Source organism: Amphiura filiformis, chromosome 9, assembly GCF_039555335.1.
Source record: "Amphiura filiformis chromosome 9, Afil_fr2py, whole genome shotgun sequence".
In the NCBI taxonomy this organism is placed as follows: domain Eukaryota; kingdom Metazoa; phylum Echinodermata; class Ophiuroidea; order Amphilepidida; family Amphiuridae; genus Amphiura; species Amphiura filiformis.
Window position 1 is genome coordinate 27,168,340 of NC_092636.1, and position 22,584 is coordinate 27,190,923.

The 22,584-nt window shown below is 38.7% G+C and overlaps 1 protein-coding gene across 1 annotated transcript in view; it reads left to right on the forward strand.

The window, feature by feature from the left end:
- LOC140160822 (uncharacterized) overlaps positions 1–22,343 on the forward strand; it is an 84,980-nt gene extending 62,637 nt beyond the window's left edge. The window contains 5 exon segments of the mRNA XM_072184132.1: positions 6,000–6,156; positions 6,768–6,933; positions 8,072–8,313; positions 21,122–21,239; positions 21,241–22,343. Of these exon segments, the coding sequence (XP_072040233.1) occupies positions 6,000–6,156; positions 6,768–6,933; positions 8,072–8,313; positions 21,122–21,239; positions 21,241–21,292 (735 nt within the window). The 3' untranslated portion in view covers positions 21,293–22,343.
- The last annotated feature ends 241 nt before the right edge of the window (positions 22,344–22,584 follow it).

Below are 22,584 nucleotides of genomic sequence, written 5' to 3' on the forward strand. Positions count from 1 at the left end.
ACGCTATAGAATTACAACCTCATACCTAAATTCCGGATCTTGCACATTATTTTCAAATAGGGCAACACTTTAATTTTCATGCTCCGAAATCTCAAAGCTAATAAGATGTTAACTTAAATTCCATTTCACGGCAATCCTCCTTCAAGTAAAGTAATATACTCTGGTAGGCCAACACCCTTAAGGAGCCCGTCCACACCCTTGTCATTTAAGCTTTGTTGCCGTACTCTGTTCCCATAGCAACAAGTCGCTCGGAACATCCCAATTTCCAGGATAACTTCCGCTAATGTTTTTAACCATCATGAATCATATTAACTAAATGCTTTTATTTTTTTCCAAATCACATTTCTAATCCCTCTTGTTCCCTTGGTATTTGAAGGAATGAGTTAGCGGTTTCTTTGAACGAGAAACGGGAAAGTGACTGATGATTAGGACACGGCTAGAAAGTTTTTGCCGTTGAAACTTTTTTTCTACTATTTATGATTTCTGCAATAACTGATGATTAGGACACAGTTTAGAGCCTGTATGGTGCTAAAAATATTTACTTTTATAACTATTTATTTTAAGTTGATTTCTGCAACTCACATTGCCGTAGGACAGGGTGGGATAATTTTGTAGCATCAGAGCAGCTTCTTCTGCTTGCTGCATGAACAAAAAATTGCTATTATGTATTACAACACTTTAGTCTAAAGGATGTGGTTTATAATTAAAGAACAAAACAAATCACCCAAAAGTGCTTTGCTTGTGTTAGTCAGAAAAAGCCAGGGAGACATGTTCAGTACATTTTATGTTATTAAAATTTCTCATATTTTTATGCAATTAAAATGTCTTTTCGTACACTTTTCATCGGATCACCATATACCTAAATTCTGTACCCCTGGTCTCAACCCCAGGTGTGTGGCAAGGGGGTTGATCTGGGGCAGTGGAGCAGGGCAATGGGGCAGGGCATGGGGGAATATGCCCGCAGTCAGAATTATTTCCGCCATCAGAACTCCCCCCCTAGTAAAAAAGAAACAAAACCCAAAATTATGAACCTTTTTCCTTTTTGTAACAATTTTGCAATAAAATTTGTTGATTCCCCCCCCCCCCATTTTTTTCTGGTGCCGCCACTGCTCTTGGGGCCCAAGCCCCAGGGGTTAACACCAAAAGAAGAGCAGTCAGCCTATTTTTGGCACATTTGAGACACTTACCCTGGCAAGTGTGCTTCCTCTCCCCTAGGGTTTAGGGTTGATGAATACGCCCCTGTACCGTAACCCTAAGACCCTAATCATAACCCTAACCTTAATAAGAAACAAATCCCATCCCAATTTCTAAAACACAGGATACATAGTATACATTCTATAGTTATGCTGTTTGTATTTGCAAGATCGTAAGTATTCTTCCGAATTTTCTCACAAGTTCTCCAGAGAGAAATTTCTCAATTTATACATTCTGTGACTAATAAATACACTTATAGATTTAGTCTCGGTTACATTGGCATGGTTTGTTACTAGCTTCTACCTTCAAGCACTTAACCATTTCCTGATAATTTTAAACCAAATATTGACTTTCTTCAATACTCTTCCAAATCCCACTGAAAGAAATCCCTGAATTCTGTATTGCAGTGATACAGCTTGTTATTCAGGGTGGGGTGGAGGAGGGGGCACTCAAATATTACCATCTTTTAGCAAGCCCTCACATTTCCAGCCTAAAAGACTTGACCTACTTCATGTGAAAACACCAATCCTAATCACCTGCTTTGAAATCTTCTTGAAAAGGGGACCCTTGTCACTGATTTTGAAATCAGATGTTGTAGGTCTGTGTATGAAATTTGGGGTAAAATGAACATGAAAAAAGAGTTTAATATAACTTCATAACCTCATTAATAAACGTGATACATGTAATCCAATTACATTTAGTTATTTGTGAAAACGCGAACGCAAATCAAGGTCATTAATATCTCACAATTGACCGCAAAATGCATAATTGTTCGAAAGTTAATATTAGTAACCTCTGCGCTGCGAGCGCGGTATTATGCGCCGCACAAATTGCACGCACGCTGGCTGCCGTATTTGGATTGCGCGCTACCAGATTGTGATATGCACTTTTGTTATTTGTTGTCCTGTTTTAGTCTGATCGATTTTTGGAAAAGGGAAGATGTAAAAATCATTTATTTTGAGCAAATTTTGAGCAAATTTTCGTGTTATTTTGTACAGTGAAGAGATCAAAGTGACGGTTATGAATCAGGTTAATAACTTTGCATCGGTAATATGTCGGGCATTGTGAAAAATCTAAACATTCTGCTTTGGACCTCGGAATATCCCGAGGGGCGTAGCAAAATGTTTAGATTTTTCACAATGCCCTCCAAATAACCGATGCGCAGTTATTAACCTCTAATTAGGTCATATCATCGAAATAGCTACCATAAGCGCTGATTTGCAGGTCAATTGTGCCAATAGCTTACCCTTATTAGCAAAGCAGCCTAAATTGGGACCCTAAACACAGTCCATGTTGTTGGGTGAAATCACTTTATCTGTCCTGCAGAAATGTTCTGCTCGAGGATGGCAACACATAGGGTTTGAGTAGCCCCTGGGCTTGTTATCCACTTCCCCCTTAGATGAATTCACCCTTCTTTTGTGTTATTTTTGTCCAGACATTGACTCGCAAAAGAACTCTGTGGTTTTTACAAAGTTGCCAACTTTAGCATGGTGGATTAACGTGAGGATTTCAAGTTACTTGAAGAAGAGTCCATGAAAACTTAATTGGGTTAAACATGGACTTCAACTCTTGCACTTTATATTAATTGGGCTTGAAGGTGCGATATTTTTGGGATAAAATGATGCGCTTTATGGTGTCTCAAGGGAGCAATTGTAATCCGGAAGGAATTCCTGGATCAGGATGCGGGGAATTATCTCTGAATAAACAAGAGAGCTATGTTCCACAGTGCTGTGTGCTTGTATGGGTATCTTCTACTTCATTATTAAGTAGGCTAGGAAAATTGAGGTGATTTGGGCTATTCTAGTTGAAATTCATACACCCCCTATGGAAGACATTTCCTTAATCTTCCACACAGGGAGTGTGAATTTCAAACGGGGATACCTGAATGAGTGACTACGTTTGAAGTGTACACTCCCTGTGTGGGAGGTTAAGGACATGTCTTCCATGGGGGGTGTATGGAATTCAACTGGAATAGCCCATCTCAAACATGCTCATCTGTCAGGACACAGTTCTTTAACCCCAATACATTTGTACATTCATAGAATGACCTTTGGCTGTATTGGGTACAAAAAATCATTCTCTACAACTTGAGGTCAACTTCCAAGCTATGTTTGTTGAAATTGAGATGACTGAACTTTGTCACAAGAGATGAGGCTTTTTGGTTCATAGTGTATTTTCTCTATATCAAAAGTAGGCCAGGAATTGAGGTTATATTTGACCAGCACACATCAGGAAACATAACTCACAAGTTTGTAATTCTCACTGGAATTTGTAGATGTGTTTTATAATTTGATGTGTCAAATAAACCAATTATTGTGACCAAGTTGTGACAAATGTTGTACGAAAATGGTTATGTTTTGCTGTTATGGTTATGATATATCACCATTCTGGCTGACAGGAGAATAAATTGTTTGAAGCCTGTTCTTATCACATGTATGTGCAGCTGCAAATTTCAACATGGAGGGGGGGTGTTGTGTGAAAATAGGGTCTTTCTTCTTCTTCCAGTTATAGTGAAGGCTTCTTGAAAAGAGGATTACTCACTGCAGAGTGGTGGGTAAAAATGCTAAAAAATGGAGGTCTTTCATGGTAGATGCTAAAAGTTGGGGCCGTTTGAGATAAAATCCTAAAAAGTGGGTCTTTTGAAGGAAGATCCTATAAAAATGTGGTATTTTTTGGGAGGAGAGATGCTAAACATTGGGTCTTTTGAGGGCAGGTGATGTAAAACTATGTTTCCACCAAAAGGTCTTTTTTAGGCTAAAACAAGAAAAGTATGGGTCTTTGGGAGACAGAAGGGCTCTTTGGGAGACAGAAGGGGTCTTTGGATGGAAAACAAGGTCTTTGGGTGGAAAATAAGAAAAATATGGGATTTTTGGGTCAAACAGCCATAATCCCCCCTATCAAGAATTGACATCACCTGCAGTTGGTGGTTGGTTGTTTAGGTGACTGACTGGGTGTTTGGTTGGCTAGATGACTGCCAGGATGGTTGAGAATTGATACTCTGATACTCAGGATCCAGCCATTAAGCTGTGATATTTTGGCTTTCAGAAATCTGAGCATGTTGTCCCTCTTCACCAAATCTTGGGGTACATGAAAAAGCTGTGCATTAAGTCGGTTGCTTTTCAACATTCCCACTTGTATTATGTGTAGGGCTAGCACTGCTGAATGTTGCTTTGGTTGGCAAGGTTTGAGGGGCCACAAAATGTACAAATCAACCCTTTTAAGTCTATGAAGGGGCGGCAAAAAAGAGCGTGCATGCCCATTGCGGGAAGATATTTGCAGCCCCATGTGCAAGCCTGTTATGTTTGCCCAATCTGGAGAATGCACAATTTGCACATATTTACTCTTCTATTAAAAAACACCAGTTTTGATCCAAAACATGTTACATATATGCTATGTTTTTGAACAGGTGGTGCTACAAAGTGTTGAAGTACAGTAAGGAGTGTATGGATGATGGGAGGAAACCGTAGTGCCTGATGATGTTCTCATAGTCACAGATATAAGCACTTCTAAATACACAGGGGACTGATAACTTTGTATTGTATTCAGCAGATGCAGTATGGAAATTGAACCTCAGACAACTGGATAATCCCAGTTAACACATTGGAAGCTTCTGGACAATATAGCATTAATAGTGCTTGTCATGAATCCTGTGTGTTTTCACTTGCTATAAATGTGAGCACATTTGTGCTAATGTGAGAAGAGAGAAGAGGAACAAAGAAGTCACTTAGAACTCCTGGGATTTGAACCTTAGACCTCTTGTGTGCCAAGCCCACGATCACCGACCAGTAGCCATGGGGGTTTCGCTGGCCCGTCAGCAATTCCATTCATATATAGGACTTTTATATAGGGTGATTGTGTCGTGACATTTATGAAAAGTCCATAATTATGCAAAAATATGAACAGGCTTACAATATAATATTGGTTAAGTGACTTTTGAAATAGGCCTATATATCCATACTTGATGTGAAGAATTTTGGGATTTTTGGTAATTAATGATGGCTCTGCTGGCATGGAGCATTGTTGAGGTGCTTGCATGTTGTTTGTGGACTAAACCATTGTACTGGAGGGGGGTATCAAATAATAGATAGGATCTGCAATTAAAACAAACACATATTTGGTTTGTAGTTATTTATATGAAATGGTTGCGGAGAATAGGAAACGATGACACAGCACATCCTGCTTAGGTAATTTTCCACTGGTATTGTCCTGTCAAAGCGAATTTGTCCCGTGGCAATATGAAGCCGAGGAACAGTGATTCGGCTCACTATAACTGGGTTAAGACAGTAATGATGACACTGTTGACTTAACAGATTGGTAATCTTTCCACTTAAGGGCTTCATTCCCATATCTGCGGCGGGTTTAAACGCCGGTTTTGGGTGAAGAAAGACACAGAATGGAACGTTGATTGATTAGATATTGCCTGACTGGATGTTGTGATAAAGAGTTATTAATGTAAGCCTGCAGGAATTTTGTGTCAAATGTTTTGATACAATTTACTAACAATGACTTGCTTGTTATCTTACACTTTTTGAGTTCATTCCATGTTATGATTTTTATTTATTCATTTTAGATTAATTCTTATCGTTTCTTCACAGCAATCTAAGTGTTATTATATTATCATTAACCTGATGAGACAAATGCCAACTGACACAATTCGTCATACTTAAAATACCAATGATCCGTCATTTCCTAAGTTCCTAAATATAACCAATCAAATGAGTGGACCAACTTCGGAACCTTGTGGAACACCTCACAAATACGACCAAATGGTTAACCAAACACGACACTTCTTTTTCTCATCACAGTTATACGTGGCATCATCAACAGAAGAAGATGACTACCAAACAGAACCTGTAGATTTATCAATGAACGGCAAACAGAGAGACCCGTCGTCATCACCTACTACGTCAGTCCAAAGCAAATCCCCTATTATACAAAGCAATGCAACACCCATAAAATTAGGTAAGACACTAGGATCCCCAATGTGTTCATCTGTCAGGGCACAGTTCTATAACCCCAATACATTTGCACATTCATTGAATGACCTTTGAACATTTGGGTACAAAAACCCATACTCTGCAACTTGAGGTCAAATTTTGCATTATGATTGTTTAATTGAGGTTATTGGACTATGCCATTGGGTTGAGGCAATTGTGGTCCATAGTTAGAGATGGTCATACTACATACTACAACATTTATAAAGGGCCCTTCCAGAACAGTTGCAAAGCACCCGTAAGCAAATCACAAAGGATTAAAAAGTAATAATAAAATATATGCAATGGTGGCATATCATATGATGTACTAAGTGTTATGGAGAACAAAATCACTGCAGATATAGATGAGATTTGAGCTGGGTTTTGAATGTCTTGTTACTGTTTACTGCAGAAGTTTAGTTTTGAATGTGCTCACCGATAGCTTCACAAAATTTTTTTTTGATAGTCTACGCGCGCACACTCAATGACCAGTGGCTGGTTCTTCGAAATGTTATAGGGCAAGTGAAAACAAACAAACAAACAAACATGTGTGGCACATTTTATAACATGACCAATTTTATGATCATTGCATTTTTTCAGAAAGTGGTCCGTTAGACCTTAAAATGAGAACTAGCAGTCCACCCATCACAACTCCAGTTGTACCACGTCGAACAACGCATCCAGATGACGATCGGCCCACAGTCACGTTAGAATCTGTCCAAAGATCAGGAGCTGGCGCTCTTATCAAATTAGCTGAAGTTACAGAGTAAGTCAAACAACATAAATCAATAACAAATAATCTTTTGTCATCTTACTGCCTGATACTTACTGATTCCAGAAAAATGCAGCACTAGTTTTTTTTCAGATAAAAAAAGAAAAAAGATCCTGTTTCACTAAATAAAACATAGCTGAATCCTCATCCTAAACACTAATTGACAATTAAAGTTTTTAAATTTCAATATTTTTGTAATTTGAGGGCACATGCAATTTTGTATGTTTTCAAACTATTACAGTCACAAAATGAGTATAGACTAAGGGTGTGCTCATAATTTTAGTTTTCATGTACATTTTGATACTAGGTTAAGAGCTCGGATAGGGACGTTTGCACAGTATTTTTGTGGGACCTGAAAGCACATCAGACACACCAAATTGTATTCTAAATACGAGGAATATCCTTCTGATATGAAATAATTTTTTTGAAATTTGTGATATAATACAAGTTTTATGACTTGGGAAGATTGCATCACCGCATCACGCAAGGTACATGCATGGGCAGTGCACACTGCACATATCATGTAGTATTTTGTAGCACCTGGGTATAGGGTTAAGGTTAGTAACTGTTGCGATTTGGTAGTTCACAGCATCTTGCAAATGGTGTGAGCTTTGGCAAAAATTTCATTGATCATTTCATAGCGAGTGTGTAGAAGAATTCGGATATCACAAATACACTTTTGTAGGTCCTGTGGTTCTTGGGTTGTGTTGTAAAGAGGTCTGAAACAACAACACTTTTGTAAAACATACATAACTCATTATCAACAATAAATCAAACAAGTTTTCAAAGTACATGATTTGTAGAATGAACTTTTGCAAAACATCTAAGTGTTATTTTTCAATAATATATTGATTAAGATAATGAAAATAATTTTTTTTTGGCTGCTTCGACCAAAAATATTATGTCTACCCTTAATGGATGACTCCATTTGAAATCTTTACTCCCTGTGTTGGAGATTAAGCGCATAGGGGGTGTAAGAATTTCAACCAATCTGCCCTTCATCACTTAACCATTATAAAGTAGAAATGAATTGGTTTAAGTTAGTTTTCCATGTGAACAAATTCATGTAAAGATTGATATTAAGTTGTTTTAATTGACCTTTCTTTGTTTTGTTTTTTTGTTTATCGTCCAGTCCTAGGTTATTAGACTATCATGGCCAGACCACTCCCTGGTCACCTGACCAGATACTAACCAGCCCACCGCAGAATGCCGTCCTTACGCCACCCAAGGCAACGATGGAGATACTACAGCATGTCAGGCGACCAGGTCCAGATAGAAATAAAGCCAGGAGAATACATAAATGCAATTTCCCAAACTGTAATAAGGTGTATACAAAGAGCTCACATCTCAAGGCTCATATGAGAACACATACAGGTAAGCTGTAAGGGACATCGTTTTCTAGGAAGGGGTTCAAAATAGGTGGTGTGTCACAAATGCAATTTCCCAAACTGTAATATGGTGTATACAACGAGCGCACATCTCAAGGCTCATATGAGAACAGGTAAGCTATAAGGGACATCAGGGAGGGGTTTAAATACTTTGAGTTATCAAGGCTCATAATCAGAATACATACAGGTAAGCTGTAGGGGGACATCGTTTTCTAGGGAGGGGTTCAAATACTTAGGGTTATCAAGGCTCATATGAGAACATACAGGTTTTGTAAGGGACATCGTTTTCTAGGTAGGGATTCAAATACTTAGGGTTATCAAGACTAATAATGAGAAAACATACAGGTAAGCTGTAGGGGGACATCATTTTCTGGGGAGGGGTGCAGCTAAATGGTTCAGCTAAATATTTCAGCTTGGACCAACTTGGTAATTTTGCACCGAAACTGTCGTGAAATTATTTTATTTGTTTTCTTGTTCTCATTCTTCCGAGCCAATGTCAGCACCATATGGCTGTTGAGAAAACACTGATTTACACACATACATTGACACTCACTATATGCATGCAAGCATCAGAGAGAGGATTTTGCAAAGGGGAGCATGCCTCGTTTTTATAGCTGACAGTTACCACATCACAATAACATAGCAAGGAAAACATTTTTTGGGGTACTCAGTTTTTTAAAAAAGTACTTTGCTATTATGTAGGATTCAAAAATACAAACTTGCCCTCACACATAAACAATTAAACATGCCACTCATACACACATTTATTAGTTTGGCTTGTAGATAATGCACATAATACAAATAAATATGTAAAATTATCAAAACGTATCATTTGAAGTGACAAGGTATTGATAGTTAACAAACTATGTATAATGAGCCTCTTCCAAATAGGTTTCTTTGTGAACTTTGAACTTATCAGTAAATCTAAATGATTCACTAGGTAACTGAACTTACAATAGGCAATTCCAGTTGAAAACCATATGCCACCCTATGGAAGACATGACCTTAATCTTCCACACAGGGAGTGTGAATTTCAAATGGAGCCACCCATTCAGTGTCGTCTGCTCCAAAATGGGATATTCCAGTTGAAATCCATACACCCCCTGTGGAAGACATGACCTTAATATTCCATGCAGGGAGTGTAAATGGGGTTACCCAAATGGAAATGGGTGGCATCATTTGTAATCTATACCCCCTGTGTGGGAGATTAAGGTCATATCTTCCACAGAGGGTGTGTGGATACTAACTGGAATAGCCTAATTTGAAGACTAGTTGAGTTAACAAATGCTTGAAGTAAACCAATACAGATTTAATAAATTAATAGATAAAGGAGGGATTTATAAGGGCCCAATGCAAGCAATCCACTTAGCGCTGTACAGATATGATAAAAAGCAAAAAACAATGATATACATTTCAGAGATCACATAGAAGTATGAGTCCTATATTTCAAGTATAGAACAAAATGCGATGAGATCTTGATCCCCCCAATTGTGTTACGGCTGTTGCACACCATTTCAAAACTAGTTTAGTCATAAGAATACAACAAGCGTGTAGGGGTACATTACACATTGCTTGATTTGTATCGCGACATGGCAAATAAAGTTTGACTGCATGTATTTAGAGCACCGATGACAGCTCCTTAGACAAGGCGAGATTAACACCCCCAACTCGCTGGCAAATTATGCAGTAAGTACTTTGCACTGTCAAGCAATGTGCCGACACTTCTAGTAATTCAGCCTGTCTGTTATTGGAGATTCTTTGCTGATGACAATATTCGGGAATCTTCTGCCTGCCTGTATCTGTCTCCTTCTTGATTTGTACTTTACTGTAAATAGGTCTTGTCTGACACAAACAACATTTTGTTTCTATCTTTATTGGACCCCGTCTCTGAGGGGGGGGGGGGGATTACTCGCGTTCAAACGCTATACGGGGATGTGCCGCCCAAATGGGTAGGTTTTCCACAAAAAATTCTTAGACATGGGTCTCCCTTTTAGATTTTCCTTGCTATGTGTGAAAAACATGCTGGAAACATGTTGCTTTTACTATTTTCAAGCTCAAATCCTTAGATATGGGTACTTATTTCCTGAAAATCCTTAGATATGGGTCCCTGTTTTTGGTAAAATTACCCTTAGAAATGGGTATGGGTTCGGACGCTCGGGCCGCACATCCCTGTCGAAAAATAATCCAAGTACACCCCCACCCCCCAGGCCCCTCCCTTTCTTCTTCCCCTCATCCTCTTCCTCTCCCTTCCTTCTGTTTGTCTCTTTGTCCACCTCTCACCACTCACCCTTTCTCTTTCTCTCCCTACCTTTCTCTTTTCTCTTCTTTCTCTCCTTTTCATTTCTTTCCTTCTTTCATTTTTTCTGTCTCCCCTTTTCTCTATCACTTCATCCCTTGCCCTTATTTCTATCCGTCTCCTTTCTCTCTGCATTTCCCTCCCTTTCTCTTGCTCTTTCTCACCCTCTATTTATCTCTCTCCCACTTTATTGTGTTTTTAAGGGGTCGGTCACCCACCTTTGCACAGTATTTTTTATGGGGCCTGAGAGCACATCAGACACGCCATATTGCATTCTAAATGTGAGGAATGTCCTGATAATATCAAATAATTTTTTTAATTTGCGATATAATACAAATTTTATGGCATATTATTAAAAATTGATGCAATTTGGTGTGTCTGATGTGCTCTCAGGTCCCACAAAAATACTGTGCAAATGTTGCTATCCAAGCCCTTAATGCTTTGATGCCTAATTTCATGCTATGAAGTATGGATGTAGAAGGACATATTGTTACATACAGTACTCAAATATCATCTCTCAGTGTTAGTTACTCAATATGAGTAATCTTCAGCCATTCAAGTTAGCTCAATCGTTAAGAGGTACTACACCCCTGGCCAATTTTGTGCCTATTTTTGCATTTTTCTCAAAAATTATAGGACATTGGTGACAAGTAAGATATGTATATTATAAGGGCAACGACTACAATTACTGCACTGAAAATTCAGCAACTCAAGGCAAGTAGTTATTGATGTATTGATCAAATATTGGTTTTCCCTCATTTTTGACTGTAACTCCACAACTGTTGTCTGTGCTGAAATACAATTTCCAGTGCAGTAGTTGTAGTCCTTGCCCCTATAATATACATATCTGACTTGTCACCAATGCGCTATAATATTTGAGAAAAATGCAAAAATAGGCACAAAATTGGGCAGGGGTGTAGTACCCCCTTAAGGCGTTCGGCTATGGTGTGAGAGGTTGCGGGTTCGAACCCTGTCTGTGCCTAGTACGCTCTTGTGGAAAATTCGAGTAAATTCCCCTGGACAAGGAACTCGCTGCTAATTTGTCTTGTTGTAACCCGTACGAAACTTGGGGAGCTGATCCTGGTTGCGATGGTTATTTGTGGAATGTCTAGGGTGTGCGCTCTTGAAGCAGCAAATTAAGTCCCTGAATTGTTGTTTAATGGTTTATGGAATGATGTGGGGCCATAGTGGTCAGCGAAACCTGTAAAGTGTGCTGAGGCTTGTGGATCAACGTCTAGGTGTTGTGCCTGTGCATAGCGCACTATAAATCACTGCGCTTTTTTTTTTTTTCAGCCATTCAATGCCGAATTACACATGAATCACTAGATTTTTCACTTATCTGGTCAAAGCTTGGTCCCATCATGGTCGGATAAAAGAGATTGGAAATCAAATCAGTTATATTGGTGGACATGTAACCAATCTGTGAACATGATGACTTGTAATATGGAATTTACTTGAACAATTTGTAACAAACCTATGTGTTTATTGAAATCCACACACCCCCTTTGGAAGACATGACCTTAATCTCTTACACAGGGGTGTAGATTTCAAATAGACATTGACAATAATATTGTAAGGTTAATGATACATTTAGAATTAGGGCTAGAGTTCTGTTGGCAGGAGAGTTAGAATCAAACATTTTGCATGCTTTTGTCGCGACAAATGCCCAGGGGGGTACTCGGTACAAATGACCATACTGGGATGTGACGCAAACATGGGTAGCATTTTCGACCTTTTGGTATATCAATGACCCCCTTTTCAAGCCAATTTTGGTATATGGATGGGTCCTTCTTTCAAAATCTTATCAAATTTCTTTCAGAAAATAGCCCAATTTTGCCTCACTGTAGCTACAATTTTGGAAATTTCCACAAAATTTGGGGGAAAATTTGTAAAAACTAAGACAATTTGTGTTAGATTTGGCTGAAAATTTTGGTTTTTGGTATATCAATGGGTCCAAATTTCTTGAAAGATTAGGATATTGATGGCTCCACTTTCAAATTCTCAGCAGCACTTCACTACCCAAACCAAACTTGAGTACCTCACCCACGGCCCGGAGCAAATGGGCTATTCCCATTTAAAATCCACACTACCCCTGTGGAAGATTATGGAAATATGTGTCACAGGGGAGTATGAATTTCAAATGGAATGAGCACATTAGGCAGCTCCATTTGTATTTCATATCCCTCCGAGAAAGAGTCACCCTGAATATTCCACAGAGGGAGTGTGAATTTCAAATGGAGCTGCTAAAGCGTTAATTCCATTTGAAATTTATTCTCCCCATCCATGTGGCAGATATTTCCAAAATCTACAGGGGTAGTGTGAATTTTAAATGGAATAGCCCAATGCTGTGTTTACCATGATTGGCTGCCAGATTTGGTGCTCCTCTTTAATTTTCAGCTTAAATGATTATCATTTTTATTGGGGGTGTTTTTCTTGATGCTATCACCATTGCCTATTTTGCAATGGCAAAATACATGGAAAAAAACACACTGGCCCTTAGCAGTCATTGAAGTGTGGCAGGCATCTCCTTTTGGAAAGGTCATTGATGAATTCATTGAAAGTACTGCAAATCATAGAAGGCATGCAGGGGGATTTGTCCTATCACATTGCTAATGTTGTTCCTTTCACTTGCATGGATTCCTCATTCAACAGGCCTATCAGATTACGTGAGACGAGGGGGCTCCTACTTCCAAATAAAACTGTTATTATGTCTGGTATCTTGGAGACCACGTCCTCAGTTTCTCACGAGATGTAGCCAAACAACAAGTTTATTGCGCAGATTTTTCAAACCATCATCACCTATCAGTCACGGAGTACCCACGATACTTTGCAACACATGTGCATCAGTATAAGTTTAATGTCTCAAGCTCGTAGGAGATGGATTGGGGATTTTATCGTTTATGTTAGGTTTTTTTTTGCCTAGGTCATGACAGTGCCAAATGGTGCAACACATCACCCGCTCAAGGGATGAAAGCTGGCTTCCTAAAAAACAGCACGGCTTCCCCTGACTAGGACCTTGTTAGCAAGGGTAAATGCAAACGATTTTGGCAGTTGAATTGCCAAAATTACCTCGCCGGTTTCCTCCTGTCACTCCCCACCTGTGCTCCCCTGGCACAACCAATCAGTGTGAGAGATTGAAATCATGTAGACTCTTTCACAGTCCTTGTTTTCTTGTTTGCTCCCATGGCAGAACCGATCAAGGGGGCGCAACACTAATTCCGCATCCCATAGAAACACATGCGAATTCAGCTTAGTTTAAGCGCTATTTTTGGCTTCCCTGCAAATGCTTAGCATAATAAATAAAGTTTCAAATTAAAGCATTGTTTCTTTTATGTGCATATATCGCTAGCCAATGACTTTTTAGTTACTTTGCGATGCAAAGAGCAGGGGCAAAAAATAAACTTTCAAAGTCAGAGGTTGCCGAAATCTGCCGCAAAACATTGATTTTGAGATAAAATGGTAATTTTCTTCTACAGTCGTGTAATTAATGAAGGCACTAGTCTTATTCATATGAGCTATTATTGAGTGATTTTAAGTGGCCAAGCCGGTAGATATGGTCGCTAAAGTGTCATCTTCACTATGGACTATATGAACAAAATTGTGTTACTTAAAAAATGGACAGAGATTTAGTGGTGCACCCTCTCAGTGAGAAAATGAAATTGGAATCATGCAGTCTCTTTCACAGTCCTGGCTTACTTGCCTGGTGTATTGGGTGTATGTGTGATTCTATCTGATCCCAACCAGGATAAATTGACAATTGGGATCAGTGTTCTTGCTATTAAGGCACACAATTGGTGCAGGACTATGATATAGTGATGATGATACTGGGATATGCCAGATGAAATCCTTACACCCCCTATGGAAGACATGACCTTAATCTGACACACAGGGAGTGTGATTTTCAAATGGAGCCACCCATTCGGTGTCGTCTGCTCCAAAATGGGATATTCCAGTTGGAATCCATACACCCCCCATATGGAAGACATGCCCTTAATCTTTTACACAGGCAGTTGTGTAGGAGATGAAGGTCATGTCTTCAACATGGGGTGTATGGATTCCAACTGGAATATCCCATTTAGGAGCAGACGACACTGAATGGGTGACTCCATTTGAAAATCACACTCTCTTTGTGTCAGATTAAGGTCATGTCTTCCATAGGGGTGTATGATTTTAGCTGTAATAGCCCAAATGATTATGTTTTCATGTAAGTAGGGTATGGTGAAGGCTTTCCTATTTCTACACTTGTTGGAGCTAGTGGGTGGTGCATAACATGCTTCATATAGTCACAGCCATGTTTCATCAGCATATATTTGATAGTCTCAATAGTCCCAATTTTTCACAAATTTGCACCATTCCACAGGGTAATATATTAGGTAATTGCAGTTGAATCATTCCAAAGTGGAAATGCCTGTTCCAATTAGTCTTCCCATACAGGTGTTTTAAAACAGAAATAGTCATCATTTGATCAGACCGTGTCTAGAGATTCAGATTAGCTGTTTTGGTACAGCTTGATTCAAGGCAGTGGGGATTCCAGTTGAAATCAATACACCCTCTGTGGAAGACATGACCTTAATCTCCCACACAGGGGATGTAGATTAACAATGTAGTCACCCATTCAGGTAACACCGTTTGAAATTCACGACCACCTGTGTGGAAGATTACGATCATGTCTTCTATAGGGGTGTATGGATTTTAACTGGGATAGCCCATTTTACACCCCTGGTGTGCTTCATATATCAATATTCAATATTCATAATAGTGGTATATCTTTTGTCAATATCAGAGCCAGATAGTTGAAACCTTAGATTAATAAACACACAGATTGGAATTTTCCATGCCTGTGCCCTCTCAACGTACTTGAATTCAGATGATGCCGGTACAGCGTTCAGACCTGGCGACATCGCTCATCATACTCGCAAAGTTTCTTTTGTATATGCTTGCACTATTTGTGCTATTTTTTAGTATGCTCACACGGTATCTAACTTAGCGTCGATCCCCATAGGCAACATGATTCCGCGGTATGGTTGAAACATAGAGAAACCCAAGCCCATTGTTCCTTGCCTGGCAGTATGCGGGCGCATCATGTTTTGTTCAGAACCTGTGCTTTTTAAACTCCTGCCACATCATAATAAGGCTATTGAACAGTGCAGTGGACTAGTGGTCATATGCAATTCGGTTAAGCATATCGATAGACCAGTCTGGCCTTTGTTAATAAATACCGATGTCACCCCGTCTTTACAAAGCTGGGTATGTAATACAGGTGTGGAAAGAATTGCAGATATAACCCCAGTTTGGGCTGCCATTATTTTCCAATTTGGAACCTGGTCTGATCTGGGAAGTTGCACCTCCGTGTTTGAAATAGTCTGTGTGATGAGACACTTGTAGCAGTTATTGTGCAGTCTGTCCAAATATTTTTCAAATCTGATCGGCATAACACGAGATAAGAGGAAGTACGGTCACAAAGTTGTAAGGGCACTTCAGAGGTTTTGGGATTGGTTGATAGCATGGATGATGGTTATACTGTGGTCCTTTTGTGAATACATGTAGAACAAGGCATCTGACCAAAATCTCAATCGTTTTGTATCATCAAGTACTGAAAAAGTGGAAATTATTTGTTGTGGTACATTAATTTTGTGGTACATTAATTTTGTGTTATATTAATTTTACTGAAAATCAACGAATTTAAAAACATGTGGTAAAACAAAATTGACAAATAATTGAAAATAACCACTGTTTCAGTAATGTTATACGAGGGGTATCAAAAAGTTTTTTAAATCGTACAGAAGTGAAAGAGCTATATCAATGACATTTTGTCAGTGCAATCACAGGTCCTGATGTACACCATGGTTCAAAGATGGTCTCATAAGTATGTTTACATTTTGTACAGGTGGCGCTAAATGCCAATAACCTGCTGCCACAGTTACTGTGCATAAACTGCAAGATTGAGAAAATTGAAGCAAGCAGCATTATTAAGATCCTGCTTTTGAAGGGTTGCAGTGCCTAGAAAATCGATGATGAAATGAAAGTTATCTTCGGTGGTGATTGTGATATGTCACTGTTGCTTTTTGGAAAAGGAATTTTTATTTCATCACAGATTTTCTGGGCACTGTAACCCTTAAAATGCAACTTAATCATGCTACATGCCTCTATTTTCTCCATTTTGCTGGTTATGCGGTTACATAGGCAGGTACTGACATCTAGCGTCTGTACAAAAAGTAAACATACTTATGAGACCATTTTTGCACCATAGTGTACATAAGGACCAGTGATTGTACTGACAAAATTTCATTGATATAGCTCTTTCACTTCTGGGCAATTTGAAAAACTTTTTGATACCCCCTCGTATATGAGACTAATTCAGGACAAGTGAGTACAGATGTCTATGGAGGCAAAATTGTAATTTCACTTGAGAATCTATTTCAAGTGCAAAATATTTTCAATGTGTTTTCACCTTAAAAAGCTAATGATGATGATCCTTTGTTTTTGAACTGCAGTGTTTGTTTATTGTTTTCCTCTCTCTCCCCAGGCGAGAAACCTTACAAGTGCACGTGGGAAGGTTGCACGTGGCGATTTGCTCGATCCGACGAACTCACACGGCATCATCGCAAGCACACTGGTGCTAAGCCTTACGTATGTCCCTGCTGTCAGAGGCGTTTTCCCGCAGTGACCATCTCTCTCTCCATATGAAGAAGCACGATATGCACTGATTGAGTGAGCGCCGATGAAATTGATTATGTAAATAAAGTGAATCTTTTCAGATTTATCAAGCACTTATAGTATCCATTCTGCTGTATTAACTTTATACCCATTTCCCAATTCCATTTTAAACTCATCACTAATAATACATTTATTTATTTGTAGCTATGCTCAAAGAAGCAGATCTGAAATGTTATTCATATTTTTTCAGGAAGTTTCATATGGACGGGGAAAAGCGTTACCTTTTTAATAAACATTGTTGGAGCGTAATGTTTGCAGAATTTGATGTGGTAGTTGACAGCCGAACCATTTGACTGTGGATCTTTAGTTGTAACACCCATTTAACCCCCTGAGCACTACCTGCCGATCTAACATTGCCTATGATTGGTCAATTACATGATAATTTCACTTTAATCACCAATCAGAATGGAGCTTTGCAAATAATTCACCCCAATTTTTGTGTGGTGAAATTATTCTAACAATGTTGCTGATTGGGTCAATTGATCATGAAAACTTCTTTTTGGCTAATCGGCAGTTAGTTCTCATGGGGTTAATACTATTTGTGCGTAGGTCATTGCCTTTAGACTGAAGCCTTGATCATCATTGACATAACTAAAAAGTGACACACTTTGTCATCTCTGATTACTGCAGATTTTTCCTGGGTCTGGATATTTCTTGGTAGTTTGTTTGTATCCACTTTTCTGTATGTTGTGTTGTGTATTAATATATTCACCTTTTAAACCAATCATAGCACAATCCAAACCATTTAATACTGTCATATTGTAAGGATGGCTGTTATGCCTCCACTATGTTTTCTGATCGTCTGTCGGTCTGTCTGTCCATTCCATTTGTCCGTCTGTCCAAGCTTGTGCGCATAATTTCTCGGAACTGGTAAAGCGTATATAGACTTGTTATATAGACTTGTTAGATGGGTGGCGATTGCCGGTCTTCAAACTCCATTATATTTTGCATCCAATTTGAGCTATTCCTGTTGAAATCTATACACCCTCTGTGGAAGACATAACCTTGATCTCCCACACAGGGATTGTGGGTTTTAAATGGAGTCACCTATTCAGGTAACTCCATTTGAAATTCTTTTGTAGACGGTGATAGGCCTTCTGACAATTTTGAACCAAAAAATCAACCAGTTAAATATGTCACGTTATTGTGGTGTGGTTTGTCAGATATTTTTGTATGTCTTTTTCTATTCCCAACTTTCATGATCTCTTTCATCAATGGACTTTTCAAGTTGAAATCCATACACCCACCTATGGAAGACATTACATGTACCTAAATCTGCCCACAGGGAGTGTGAATTTCAAATGGAGTTACCTGAATGGGTGACTCCATTTAAAACCTACAATCCCTGTGTGGGAGATTAAGGTCATGTCTTCCATAGGGGGTGTAAATTTTTCAGCTGGAACATCCCAATGTTTTCTTCATCCAGTGATATTAATTCTATTATTTCTTGATAAGCATTCTTTAGTTCCAAGCACATAATTATACATGTTTCATGTAATACAATACTATATCACTATCACATAGCTACAACAACAGCTAACATAACATTAGAAAGCATAATTACAGGACTTGTGTGTATGAATACATTAGATACGTTGCAAGGTTGAGAAGGGGGTCGGGGGGCAACCTTGTCAAGCGGTGTGCAATGGTGGTGCCAGGCATATATTTCAGGAGGGGAGCAATTGTGGCAAAGTTGATATCAGGGGGTTGGAGCAAACATCCAAAAATTTGCAGGAAGTGGTAATTTTTTAAAACCTCAAATGAAGTGCGACTCTCAATTCAAGAGAAGTGTATTGAATGAAGTGTATAACCGTAAAACCTCGTCTACAAGCATATACATATAGAGTATTTTTGATGAAAGCTAAATTCATACGAAACAGCTGTATATATGCCAATGCAATTGAATGGTCTTACAATAGTACTTGTTTGTTAATGCTTGTATCGGTAATTTATTTGCTCAAACTCCATAATGTTATAATTTTGTCGATGGATGCCGTCTGGATTAAACTAGCTTTCATTAAAAGCACTATAGGCCTATATGCTTGTAGACGAGGTCTTACGGTAATCCCAAGTCCATTGATTATGACTTCAAATTGTACAGAGAAGAGATACATTTTTTCAACTCCAAACTTATCAAACCATCTTATGACTTGTTGTTCTTTTAGAAGCATAACAATTAGTAATACCATTGATTAGTTGTGCAATATCACACTCAGTAACAATTCTTGAAGATACAGGACTGTTCATGATAAACTGGTATTTGTAATTTCCACAGAATTAAAACCAGAGAACCGGGACTCGACCGCCATCTTGATACAGGCATGGAGCAAAATTTGGGGGTATTCGGTTTCCCTCGGAATGCGCTCGAGGCATTCGTTGTCTCGGCAAGCGCGATATGGATGATGGGCGATTTGAGAGAGCGCACTTGATGCGACCTGCACACGAAAGTACCAAGGCGCTTCAGATGAGGCCAGAATTGTTTTCGTTAGTCTCCGCGCACCGTCGGCAAGGACCCGAATACCCCAATTTTCTCCCCATAGCTGGGCGCGATTTATGCGTGGCGGTATAGGGAGTCCCGGTTCTCCTTCTCTAATTCTGTGGTAATTTCTTACAACTAGCCCAAAGATTTCCACGATCTGTGTACAGCTGATGATTTCTGATGCTTGGCAACTTGAGTCACAATTTGACGATCTGATTTGCCAAGCAGCAGAAATCATCAGCTGTACACAGATCATCATTGCAACAATAGCATCAATAAAGAAAACTGTCAGTTTTCGAAACGTCTGCAAGTAAGTGGAAATCTTTGGACTAGTTGTAAGAAATTACAAATACCACTCAGTAACAATATTTTAATGTATTTAACTCGAGCTACAAACTCTATCACAAACATGTCATACCTCACAAATGTAATCTAATAACTAACTTCTTTATTGTGTTTTAACAGAATTTGATCAAGGGTGTTTATATCTTGAGTCAAATGCTAAAAGGGTGAATTATAGATAGCTTTTCATTTTGTAGCATCAGAAGCTTAGGAGAGGCTAGATATACTGTGCTGGATTTACACCATTACGCATATGTCTGCCAACACAGATGATTACATTCTGTGAATTTAAAAAGGAATTTAATTCATCTCAAAAACAGTGCATATAAGATGAAAAAAATCTGTTACATCTGATCATATCTTTACCCCTGCAAAAAACAAGGATAATTAGATGGACAAAACAGGAGTGGAATTCTGTTTTGATGATCATAGACTAATAATATTAAACAGACGAAGCACCGACTGGGAAAGTGCATCCTCATCTGTTCATGAAGGTCAAGCATTCCGTAAAGTGTGAGAGATGAAAAAGCTACACCCACTCTGTGCCTGCTTTGTTGGTATATTTGCTAAAGTGCAGTCTTCATAAACGTTCATGGAAGTGTGAAGACGCGCAACACTGTGCACAAGTTGTTGGACACAGGCGATAGAATAAGTGGCCCTCATACATGCAAAAAAATACATACATACATACAAAATGCTTATATGGCTGCTACATAAAGAATGCAGGGCTGAACAATTATAGAACCAGAAAGGCGAGAATTACAAAGCTCAGGAATTTTGCCAGTTGGTACAATATCATTTTATTATTAGTCTATGCTTTTTGATACTGATTGATGGCAGAGTCATTTCTATCCCCTGTTAGCAATGGATGCAGTACAGTGACTTGTACAAAACTCTTTACGATCAGTTGTAATTTATCATAACATAACATAAATTTTCCGTCTTCTTTCTTTCACACAGGTGAGAAACCCTACAAGTGTTCTTGGGCTGGGTGCGGTTGGAGTTTTGCCAGATCTGACGAGTTGACGCGACATTACAGAAAACACACAGGAGATAAACCATTCAAATGCCGCGACTGCAGAGGCGTTTTCAAGGAGTGACCACCTCTCACTTCATATGAAGAGACATTAAATGCACTCATTGAGGGCGTTTTCCAGGAACAACCATGTGAGAGGGCGCTTCCAGGAACGACCACCTTTCACCTCATATGAAGAGACATTTAGTGACAGCACTGTGAGAATATGTTTGCAGGAGTGACTACCTCTCACTTAGTATCATATGAAGAGACATTGAGATTTTCAAATTACCATGCTCTTTAGAGGGTGCTTTCCAGGAGCAACCATTACTTCACCTGATATGAAGAAACATTGAGAACTTCTAACTATTCTTGCTGTAAGAGAGCGGTATTTTAATCATTTTTTTGCGCAAAGAAATCGTTTTAAGATGAAACCTGTACATTCTTCAGAGAATGGCGCTTGGAAGATGCTTAGAAATGAATCTGAAAATGGTTCTGTTTTGATCAAATGTATTGCAATGAATTTATGCTGATTTGGGCTATTCCAGAAATAAGCACACACCCCTGTAGAGGAGTAAATTTTTAATAAAAAAGAAATATGTGTGAATTTCAGGTTTTGCTTCCTGAAAACTACTGGAATTCCAGTTGTAAATGTTACTGGAAAAAGCTTGGAAATGCAATAAAATGTATAAAAATTGTTCAAATGAGCTCCTCAAATTTAGGATATTCGATAATGAACTATTTTTGCTGGATTTTTTCTTATTTAGACACATTGAAAATAAAAAAATCCAGAAATCAGAACTCCTCTACAGGGGGTGTGCATCTATTTTTTTGGAATAGTCAAATGATGGTCCTACTTTGTAATAGATACAAAGGGCAATAGAAAAAACTGTGGTGCTGGGAATGAATTGACAACTATCAATGGCAGTTGAATGCAAAAAAGTTGTAAATGCTTAGTAATGACAAAACACTTAATACGACCTTGTTGCATGGAACTGTCAATATTGTTTATTGTGATTATTTTTAGTCACATTGTTAAAAGTGATTTGGTAGCTTAATTTGTTTTAAGAAAATTGTATTGAAATACTTATAAACTATTAATTATAGTTAAGTCTTTGTGTCATCAGAGATGGCGGGCGTTTAGAGGCGGTGCAATAATTATGTGCTCTGGGGAGGGTAAAATTGGGGGAGGGGTGGGGTTGAGTATGGTTGAGATGGGTAGTTGAGTCATTTTTTTGGTACAAAATTGTAAGAATCGCTTTTGTTATTTTCAGAAAATGATTTGAGTATTAAAAAAGGTAAAATTATCGGCTTACTGTTCCCAACAATCTAGTGTGTGTCATTTAAGATGGGGGGGGGGCAAGTTATTTCTTTTTGAAAATGTTATCCTCCTTGGGCTCATAATTAT